The sequence below is a fragment of the Rosa rugosa genome, chromosome 1 (genome assembly GCF_958449725.1).
Source record: "Rosa rugosa chromosome 1, drRosRugo1.1, whole genome shotgun sequence".
NCBI classification, from domain to species: Eukaryota; Viridiplantae; Streptophyta; class Magnoliopsida; order Rosales; family Rosaceae; genus Rosa; species Rosa rugosa.
This window is the reverse complement of record NC_084820.1, coordinates 14750183-14761621: the sequence shown is the minus strand read 5'-3', so window position 1 is coordinate 14761621 and position 11439 is coordinate 14750183. Positions and strand designations below refer to the sequence as shown.

The 11439-nt window shown below is 37.8% G+C and overlaps 1 protein-coding gene across 2 annotated transcripts; it reads right to left on the bottom strand.

The window, feature by feature from the left end:
* Positions 1-1633: 1633 nt before the first annotated feature.
* LOC133720240 (probable disease resistance protein At5g66900) lies at positions 1634-10617 on the bottom strand. 2 transcript variants are annotated; one of them, XR_009851782.1, is made up of 7 exons: positions 10498-10617; positions 9718-10344; positions 8859-9262; positions 8338-8699; positions 7985-8196; positions 6915-7845; positions 1634-2053 (listed from the first exon to the last, which is right to left on the bottom strand). XR_009851782.1 is itself a non-coding variant. In XM_062146454.1 (6 exons), coding segments are annotated over exons 1-6 (2448 nt in total). In that variant the 5' UTR covers positions 10499-10617; the 3' UTR covers positions 6505-7003. The 2 variants fall into 2 exon arrangements, 1 of the variants encoding a protein (XP_062002438.1); XM_062146454.1 differs by lacking the exon at positions 1634-2053 and having other exon boundaries at positions 6505-7845.
* Positions 10618-11439: the final 822 nt, after the last annotated feature.

Sequence of the window (11439 nt, the reverse complement as noted above, 5' to 3'; positions counted from 1 at the left end):
ACTCTCTCTGTCTCTCACAGCCGCCGACCAACAACTACCACGCCGTGCCACCTACCAACGCCTTTGATCTGCACAACGCCGAGCTCGATCCTCAGCCTACCAACGCCGCCTGCCGACGCCTTCGATCTGCACAACGCCAAGCCCGACTCTTCAACCTTCGATCTGCAACGACGATCCCGACTCTCCAACAACGATGAGCGACGACGCCGATCAACCGAAACCGAACCGGGCCGACTTGAAAGTTCGGGTCACCCGAATTTTCGGCCCAGTCCATTAACATTTAGTTGCCGGTCCTAATATTCAGCCCACCGAAGAATACGGGTCGGATGCGGTTTTGGCCCAAAACCGGTCCGACCCGACCCGCGCCCACCCCTACTTATAGTCCTGTACTTTCAATATGTTTAACAGTAGATTTATCCATATTGCAAGAAGCTTGCTTTTCTCTCATAAAGAAAACAGTATCTACTTGACACGAGTGCTTATAGTTCTGCACTTTCAATATGTTTAACAGCTTCTTAAAAAATTGTCATACTTATGCTTTTCTCTCATAAAGAAAACAGTATCTACTTGCAAGTTGCAACTTATGTACAACTTGAGATGGGTAAGTTTGTTAAAACCATCGACTTCAAGTTTCCAACTTTAATTAAGACCGCGTGTTAATTACGAGAATGGATTCTTAGCACTGTTGTGCACTTGTACCAATAAGAATGGACAGTTGAATAATATTAAATGCAGTATTTGGTTATTAAGAAAAAAGTTGACTACAAATATGAATGGTTGAAATTACCTAATAGGTGCTGCTCACTTGCACTACTGATAAATTGAAGAAATTTCATAACGAACTGAAGTTTTAGGTAGAGCCGTAGAAGTATACTAGAAATTGCATTGATGGCAACTTTTTTGCATGACCTGCCTTGAGATTTTTGGTGCTCTAGGCGAACTAAAAATGTGAGGTTCGTATTTTTCTATATCAATATGGATATGTATCTTTTTTGAAACAATGTGTTTTTTTTTTAAATTTTTTTTTTTGCCTTTGGGATTCTTTGCACAGGCTCTAAAGATGTCTCAATCCACCACAACAACCACCATCGCATGTGTGAGGCCAAAGACATAGGTCCGTGTGGTTGAACTGCTGCATGCTTGTCCGATTTGTCGCGTTATTTTCTCTCGATTGGCTTCAGGTTGTTTTGCTGCCCTCTGGTTTGAAGAAAGAAGAGGCTTTGTTCATGCTTTTTGTTTAGGGGATTGGAATCCAGCCTCATTTTTCCCTTCCTTCTTCTTTGGACTTAAAAGTTATCTTTCTTTAAGGATGTCACATCCTTAACATAATGAGTGTCAAGTTTTATAGTACATGATACATGCTACATCCAGAATGAATGGATGTAGAAAATATATGATGTTGGTCAAGAATATAATATGCAACCAGAGCTGTCAAAGTGGCGGTTGATCAAAGACTAGCTGTCTAGCACGAAAAACTCAAGCAGGCATGCATCCAGACCATTTATAAGTACTCAACATGAATGTGTTTAAACATAATAGTACAACTCGTAAATTCAAATCCTCTAATAACACATATGCTTTCCTTTTACTATGCTGCTATATGTGTAAGAGAAATAATATACAAGAGCATTGGTTACCAAACAAGAACATCAAGAAAGAAAAAAGAAATACATCAGAGACATTGCAAAACAGTTTATTGGAAAGAAAAATCTCAACACTAAAATCTAAGAAAGAAAATGAAACACAAATGTGGCAGACATGCAGCTCTCAAGATTGATGACTGTAGATCCATTCTAGGTTGTACTCTTCTTTGACCGCCTAAATCACTTCCTCTTAAAAGAGTTAAAGGCGCCTCCAATCCAACTCTGAAGGATGGCGGTTTAAGAGCTATAGCTCAACCATTAAGTTCATTTTGATCAAGTAGCATACCTTGTTCAATTCGTTTGATCGTTGCCTCCATATTCTTTCCCCTTACCAAGTTAACCTTCACGTCCCTTGCTTGCTGTGCTTGCAGTATTTTGATGGAGAGAATCATCCAATGCAAGGAGTATACCTGATGCGGGAAGCGTGAACACGATAGTAAGAGGCTCCGTCAAGCGTCGAAAGCCATATGAGATGAGCTAGAATCCACTAGCAATTACGGGCACAGGCGTAAGAAATAGAGAGAAATTTCTCTAATATTTGGTTTTTTTATTGATAACTTGAATGAAAATTACAATCTAAGAGGTGCCTTACATAGGGCACATAACATAAACCTAATACAACTAGAAAACATAAAGAAAAATTTATTGTAGACTAAAACTAGGAAACCTAATTAAACCTAATTAAATAAAAATCGAAAATAAAATCCTAGATACTAAAGAATATTACGCTTGGAGTCCCAATCAAGATTTTGCTCGAGAATCCCGATATATCCAAAAGAGTAATTTATGATTAATTCCATCATTAAGAAGCCCATTTGAATACCAATTTCCAATATTCAAATTATACTTCTTAATGTGAAAACGCTTCTTTCTTTTCGAGATTTTTGATTGAAATTGGCTAAAATCTCGTCCTACATCAGTCTCCTCCACTTGAAAAGAACTCGACCTCGAGTTCCTCTTGTATGCAGCTCGATCATTAGTAGGAATAAAACATGATAAGCCATCAACTTCAATATTCTCGAAATTAAAAGGTATCACCATGAATCCAATACCGTATACAAGTTTAGAATAAGCATCTTGAAACTTGAACTCCTCCACTTGAAAAGGAATGCATTGACTTCTCCTTGGGTTGATCTTGAACACAATTAGGCATGCATGACATGGATATCGATGTGATGAACGAATCAGCTTCCTTGTCTTTAATGAGTTTCTCTTCAATCTTCAAAGTAACTTCTTCATGTTCCATATCACATACCTCAGGATGGTCATTCTTGATGTTCTTCCTTCCAGGCTTGATTTTAATTTTGGGCGACTCCCACCTGAATAAATATGTGTTGTCTTTGCAATAACCACCTTTGACGCTTTCATGCCATGGTCTTCCAAAAAGCACATTAGTGTCGTCCATGTCAATCACATGACAAGTAATCTCTTCTTTATAAAATTTTCCCATAGAGACAGGAACTTTACAAACCTCTGTTACTTGTGCATATTCCTCCTCCCCAAATGGAATCCAGTATGGATCACTCAGCTTCACTGTCGGTAATTGAAAATAATCCACAACTTTGTTTGCTACAAAGTTCTCTCGTAGACCACTGTCAATTATTACAGAGCATACCTTGTCTTTGATGACACATGTAGTTCGGAAGTCGTCGTAATCCGGCGTTGTGAATATCCAACGTTCCATGTTTCTTTTTTTTTCTCTTTTTCTTTTTTTTTTGGATTGATGAGGTTGTCCTAGGGCGAATCCCTTGGCATGTTCCTCTTCAACGAAACTTTCTTTGATAGATACTCTACGACCAGCGTCGTTGAGGTTGGTGGTAGTGAACTTCTCCCTGATACCAAATCCAAAATAAACTAGAAAACCTGGCTCTGATACCACCTGACGCAGTCGGAAGTAACCTAGGTTTACCAGCAATAAACCTAAAATAAAGATTCTGGAGTCCACCAGAGATAAAAGAGAAAACTCTCAATTTGATTGATAATATGATAAAAGATAGTTCTGCAGCCGTTTAAGGTTGCTTATATATGGGAAAAGAAACCCTAGGGCGACTAACAATGAAACCCTAAAGCCCACGGATTAAAACAAAACAAATCCAAAATAAACTAGAAAACCTAAAATAAAAAGAATGTAAAACTAACCTAAAAATATTAAATCACGAATCGGATAATTAAGACGATACATTTTGGTCTAAATCTGATAGGGCTCACTAAAGTGAGTCTTGAAGATCTCGTCGTTCCCATTCTGGAAAGGTATCATGCGTTTCAAATGGACATTCTGGCCAAAAGTTAGTCAAATCTGATTCAAAATCAAAACCTGACTTTTCGCACGAGAAACCCGAAAAGTCCAAAACCAAATCTTCTTGAATATTCCAGCGGCTAGTAACCTGATTATGCGTGAGTTACCTATTTTCCAATCACTCTTCTTGATTCTACACCGCTTCTTTACTTTTATGGTTTTTCAGCTAAACTGGGTCCATTCTCGTTCTACATCATTCTCCTCCACTATGAAAGAACTCGTCCTCGAGTTCCTCTTGAATAAAGGACAGGAATAGGTAGACAAAAGACCTGAGAAAAAATTGGACATGTGGATTATTGACTGGATCTTCTGCATATTCTGATGACACAATCATGAACCCAACACCATAGATGAGTCTGTTATAGGCAACCTTAGTAGATTCTTCACAGCTCTCAAGGTTGTACTCTTGAATAACATCTGGCTCTGAATGATTTATTTTAGGCTCCAAGACTTCATCAGTACAAATAACCATGTCTTCATGAGCAATTTCATCTTTAACCTCTTCTTGGTCTTCATCCATGAATTCTTGTGGAGGTTCTTCCATTAGAAATTCTTCTGGCTTTTCTTCAATTAAACTATTAATCTCAACCGGCAAAGAAAACTTGGACTCTAACTTCTTCTCGAAAACCTTAGGAGGATAATTCTTGATGTTCTTCCTTCCAGGCTTGATTTTAATTTTGTGTGACTCCCACCTAAATAAATATGTGTCATCTTTGCAATAACCACCTTTGACGCTTTCATGCCATGGCCTTCCAAAAAGCACATTAGTGTCATCCATGTCAATCACATGACAAGTAATCTCTTCTTTATAAAATTTTCCCATAGAGACAGGAACTTTACAAACCTCTGTTACTTGTGCATATTCATCCTCTCCAAATGGAATCCAGTATGGATCACTCAGCTTCACTGTCGGTAATTGAAAATAATCCACAATTTTGTTTGCTACAAAATTCTCTCGTAGACCACTGTCAATTATTACAGAGCATACCTTGTCTTTGATGACACATGTAGTTCGGAAGTCGTCATAATCCGGCGTTATGAATATCCAATGTTCCATGTTTCTTCTTTTTTTCTTTTTTTCCTTTTTTTTTTTTTTTGATTGATGAGGTTGTCCTAGGGCAAATCCCTTGGTATGTTCATCTTCAACGAAACTTTCTTTGATAGATACTCTACGACCAGCGTCGTTGAGGTTGGTGGTAGTGAACTTCTCCCTTGGATCGTCGTCTGCTAAGAAGCGGGCGAAACCCGCTTTGATACCACCTGACGCGGGCGGAAGTAACCTAGGTTTACCAGCAATAAACCTAAAATAAAGATTCTGGAGTCCACCAGAGATAAAAGAGAAAACTCTCAATTTGATTGATAATATGATAAAAGATAGTTCTGCAGCCGTTTAAGGTTGCTTATATATGAGAAAAGAAACCCTAGGGCGACTAACAATGAAACCCTAAAGCCCACGGATTAAAACAAAACAAATCCAAAATAAACTAGAAAACCTAAAATAAAAAGAATGTAAAACTAACCTAAAAATATTAAATCACGAATCGGATAATTAAGAAGATACATTTTGGCCTAAATCTGATAGGGCGCACTAAAGTGAGTCTTGAAGATCTCGTCGTTCCCATTCTGGAAAGGTATAATGCGTTTCAAACGGACATTCTGGCCAAAAGTTAGTCAAATCTGATTCAAAATCAAAACCTGACTTTTCGCACGAGAAACCCGAAAAGTCCAAAACCAAATCTTCTTGAATATTCCAGCGGCTAGTAACCTGATTACGCGTGAGTTACCTATTTTCCAATCACTCTTCTTGATTCTACACCGCTTCTTTACTTTTATGGTTTTTCGGCTAAACTGGGTCCATTCTCGTCCTACATCATTAATGAGTAATTTATGATAAAAGAACTCTAGGTGGTTTTATTTTAGGTTTTCTAGTTTATTTTGGATTTGTTTTGTTTTAATCCGTGGGCTTTAGGGTTTCATTGTTAGTCGTCCTAGGGTTTCTTTTCCCATATATAAGCAACCTTAAACGGCTGCAGAACTATCTTTTATCATATTATCAATCAAAATTGAGAGTTTTCTCTTTTATCTCTGGTGGACTCCAGAATCTTTGTTTTAGGTTTATTGCTGGTAAACCTAGTTATCAATCCGACTGCGTCAGGTGGTATCAGAGCCAGGTTTTCCCTGTCTCTTTTATTTGCCTTGGTAGCAATGGGTGAAGTTACTAAAGCAGATATCGAAGCTCTTAAAACAGCGTTTACCGCTGCCATCAATTCCATGAATAATCAGATTGGAGAAATTCGTGGATTGTTGGGTGAGAGGAACAACAACAACAACAACAACAACAACAACAATATTCAGAATAGAGGCGGGGAAGGAGGCCAGCGAGTTAGGGCTCCACGTGGTGAAATTGTTGTTAATACTTCAGAATCTGAGTCTGAAGCGGGCGATACCCGCTCTGATACCAAATGATGCGGGAAGCGTGAACACGATAGTAAGAGGCTCCGTCAAGCGTCGAAAGCCATATGAGATGAGCTAGAATCCACTAGCAATTACGGGCACAGGCGTAAGAAATAGAGAGAAATTTCTCTAATATTTGGTTTTTTTATTGATAACTTGAATGAAAATTACAATCTAAGAGGTGCCTTACATAGGGCACATAGCATAAACCTAATACAACTAGAAAACATAAAGAAGAATTTATTGTAGACTAAAACTAAGAAACCTAATTAAACCTAATTAAATAAAAATCGAAAATAAAATCCTAGATACTAAAGAATATTACGCTTGGAGTCCCAATCAAGATTTTGCTCGAGAATCCCGATATATCCAAAAGAGTAATTTATGATTAATTTCATCATTAAGAAGCCTATTTGAATACCAATTTTCAATATTCAAATTATACTTCTTAATGTGAAGACGCTTCTTTCTTTTCGAGATTTTTGGTTGAAATTGGCTAAAATCTCGTCCTACATCAATACCTGTTGTAATGTGCCTTGAAAACCAGCCCTCTGACAACCTTCACAAATCACACAGACGTTGCCCCAACATTTATTTGAGAGAATACGTCTCAGCATTGTGCCTTGTGGAGCCAATTCAGGTTGATATCTTCTTTCACAACCTTCATGTGTATGTTCTTGAGAAAGGGTAAAAAGGGTTCCCATAAAATTTCAGTCTCTTCATCACATGTCACTTCCTTCAACTGTTCAAGATCCAAAACTGAAGAAGGCAACTCATTCAATCTCGAGCACTGTCTCATGTTGAGCCTTTCTAAATTGCACAATTCTCCAATGTCTTCAGGCAATTCCTTAATGCTAAAGCAATCAGATATGTCAAGCAAGTTTAACTTCTTGAGGTTCCTAACCGAGCCAGGTAACTCTGACAAGTCTGTACAACACCTGAGCCTCAACAGCTCTAAATTTACTAGATTTCCAATGTCTTCAGGTAAGGCAGAGAGTTTATGAGAATTGGTGACACTGAGTTTCTTCAATTGAACAAGGTCACACAATTGAGGAGGCAACTCCACCAAATCATTGCAGTAATCAATATTCATTTCAACAAGATTTGGAAACGCCTCTGATATATGGATGGAACCATTACCAAAACCTTGGCCAATTCTACACATGAATAGAGAAATCTTTTGCAAACTTTTCAACTGTATAGGATACCTGCTTATGGAAGGAATTGAAATTCGTTCTAATCTGATTCTCTTCAGATTCGGTTTTGAATCAACTAGTTGAAAGTTATTCAACTCAGCCGGAGTGATACCATAACTTGTGAGTACTAGAGTCTTCAATTTATTCATTTTCTCCACAAACTCAGGTAAGGCATAATACTTGGTCTGAAAGTTCAAAATCAAAACCTCTGCCTCTGGTAGTTGCAAGTTTTGCCATTTAGATGAGAACCCTTCATCTGCATATATTATGGTATATCATGTGAGATGGGAAAGAAATTATCTGTGCAAAACAATGTTGAGATTTAAGTTTATAAGCCTATTTGCATGTGCATATGTGTTAATGTGAATTATTTGCTAAAGAAGAGATGTAACAACCTGTCGAGATAGATACAAGGCGAGCAATGAGGGATTCATAGTTTTGTTCTTTCCACCACATAGGAAGGTTGTCTCCACATATGTCAATCATGAGCCTCATTCTATGTTGCAGTGGTTCCTGACTCATCTGCAGGATAGCCAACTCCCTAAGCATGTCATGCTGTGTAACAAAGTGTTCAGTGTAATAGCCATCACTATCCTTGTTGTCCTTCCTGGTTGTAATCAAAACCAATTTGCTTAAGAATTTCTTCAACATACATATTTCACTAGAGAATTATGAGAAGCAGATAGCCATTGACATAAAGGAAAACCTAGGTGACAAGAACAGACAAGTAAAACCGAATCCTGCATACCTTGTGACTACCAGATTAGCCAAACTCCGAGAGGCAAGTTCATAGAGGTTCACAATGGACGAAATGTCCTCATTTATGCCATATACCTCTGCCCACATATCAATGAGGACAGTAGCTGAGATTCTTTTATCTTCAGGAAATAAACCAAGGTCTATGAAGCATTCCCTGATAAGAGACTTCTCTTCATCCAAAGCATCTAAGCTTCTTTGGAGGCAATCAAGCAAATCATGTTCAGACTCAAGAACAGAAGAACCTCTAGACCATTCCAACACTCTTTTTTGCCAAATCTCTATTGGCTGCCCGCAAAGTGATCTTCCGACAACTGTAATTGCAAGTGGATATCCCATACAACGTTCTACTATCTGCGAAGCAAAACTCATCTTGTCAATTACTGTTTCAGGTAATAATTATTTAATCCATATGTGCATGAATGCTTTGAGTAGAAAGTGCATGTAGCATCTCTTCATCCTTTCCTGCATTAATAAGCATATATGTTTTGCATTGCAGACTAAGAAAATCACCTTTCTTGGAAGATCTTCTGAAATATAAGAGTTCCTATCACCTAAGGATGCTGCATGGTGAAAAAGTGCCATTGCATCTTCGCGGTTCAAACATTCCAAATAATATGGAGAACCAAATCTTGGAAAAGCAGACCTTGATGTCACCAATATCTTGTAATTTGTCATTTTTAATTCATCGAACTTCTCAAGAATGAATTCTGATCCAGCCCAAACATCATCCAGGACCAACAACATAGGATTTTGTCCTGTTTGCTTCAGAAATTGCTGCAGCCAGCTAACTGCAGTTCCTTCACTTTGGAAATTGGGGACCTGGGCACCCGTTCGATGATATAGCTCTTTTACAATTAGGTACAAGTTGGGCTTCTTTGAAACAGTAACAAAGAAGACATTGCTTTTGAATTTATCTATGCAAATAAAAGAGAAGAAAGTAGTTACTAGGAGGGTACTTTAAAGTTGTCTGCAGTTGTGAAAAAAATAAAACATACACATATGCATGCAGATGGTGAGGTCATAAAAATGAATTGCTTAACTCAACCGGAGGCTTAACATATTGAAACAGTAATAAATGAGTGAAGCCATTTGCTTATGAAGGCACATCCTAGTCTTGAAGTTATGAAATATTTGATTACTTTCCACAGAAATAAATCCTATACAAAGGAGAGTGAGACTTGGCCTATTTGTAATCAGTGTCCCTTTGTCATATTGAATAAACAGCTTGACAGTAATTTTCATCCAATATTTCTAGCTAGAACAGCTACAGCTGGATTAGACTTGGATATAGCATTCTTCAATTAGGGAATCAAAGCTTCCTAGTTTAAAGCAAGCAAGAAAAGATAATAACATCAGTTATATGCAATACCTTTTACTTCTGCATCATGACACAATTTTGTTGCCAGTGTAGTTTTCCCACATCCTCCTGGAGCAGTAAGTATCACCATCGACACTCCGTCTTTAAAGAGCTTCATCTTCAATTCCCTCAAAGGCAAATCCAATCCAACCGTAATTGTTGGAGTCTCAGGCACAGCACACCACCCTTCAATTTTTTCAGACTGATTGTTCTGTATCACACAATTCCCTTCAATTCTGTGCACCACATTCTCAACGTTCCTCACCGAAACCAATGCCTTCTTCACATCCCTTATGCCCTGCACTTTCAATATCCCCAACAGCCTCTGAAGTGACTTGCTCAATTCAACAAGTCTGCTGCCATACTTATATTTCTTGAATCTGCTCGCTTCCGAGCACTTGCGAATAAGCTCCACTCCTTCCTCCATTTCCACTCTAAGATTCTCTAGTTCCTCCTCTGGACCATCCAGTTCCTTCTCACACTCTGCCATCTCCTTGATCAGTGGCTGCAAAGAGTCGAGAGTGGACTTGATATCCCCGAGTTGGGGTTTGAACATCAGTATCTGGTCCTTCACTTGCTTAACAGAATCACACAGCGCCCAAAATGTCACCGCTAAACCAGCTCCGCAGATTATCACCACTGTCATCATACAACACCACCCAACAGACACCAAAATCAGAAAAAATTCAAATATACCAAGAAAAATTCAAATATACCAAGAAAAAAGCAAACATTAAGATTACCAAAAGTATAAGAAACCAGACAATGCAAAAACTCAAAGTTTGCTCTTACTTGCTGATATCGATAATGCGAGATCAAAGTACACGTGAATATAGGATTGTTTCTTGCACTATATGAGCAAAGAGAGTTGCTGTTTTGAAATCTCCAATTGTGCACGTAGTACCATTCTTATAGTTTCTGTTGCCTACTTTGTAACGCGTGTGACGTGTTATAAGAAGTAGCGCCCCCAAGCTCCTTGAACATTCCAGGTAAAGTAGAGAAGGGCCGTGTCAAAAATTGGAATCGCGCGTTTTATTGTGGCCCAGTCATCATCATCAATTCTTGCGGCCACATCAAATAAGAATGGATGCGCCAACAACTGGCCCGTATCGTTTATGGATTCTTTATTCCTAAATTCTAATCCTAATATCTATGGTACGAAAATTGAAGGAAAATGATCTGGCCCAAAAAAAAAAAAAAAAAAAAAAAATCTGAATCTATACTCATATAGAGTTTTCTATTTATTTAATTATTTATTTTTAAGGAGGGTCGGTAAGTAAATTAAGTATGGAAGTTCACCTATGAGTCTATGATAGGGCTGTCACTTGGTTTGGTAATTATCAAACCGACCGAATACCAACCGATACTTTAGGTTTGGTAAACCGACTTTTTGGTAACAGAGACCGATAAAACCGAAATAAAAAATTACCGAAAAAGTTGGTTTGGTTTTGGTAAATACAAAATCTACCGATTATCTAAATATTAGCTTTATATACTATAGTTTTCAATACACATACATGTATATTAAGAAATAAACATAAAAGTTTTCATAATAGTATGAACATTACTCAATACACTACATAATTAATAGTACATGTATTTTGAGTAACCTAGTCTAAGATGGTTAAATAACCTAGTTTTATTGAAAATGGCTAAAATTTGATGTCATATATACAAAGGAAAGCTATGATTAGTAGATGAATACGAAGTTTACGGTTATAAAATTGAAAAACC

Excerpts from the sequence above, each read along its gene's own strand:
- LOC133720240 (XM_062146454.1), bottom strand. Across the intron at positions 8,197-8,337 it reads GCTAATCTGGTAGTCACAAG|GAAGGACAACAAGGATAGTG; the intron begins GTATGCAGGATT and ends GATTACAACCAG. Across the intron at positions 7,846-7,984 it reads CCTTGTATCTATCTCGACAG|ATGAAGGGTTCTCATCTAAA; the intron begins GTTGTTACATCT and ends TAATATATGCAG.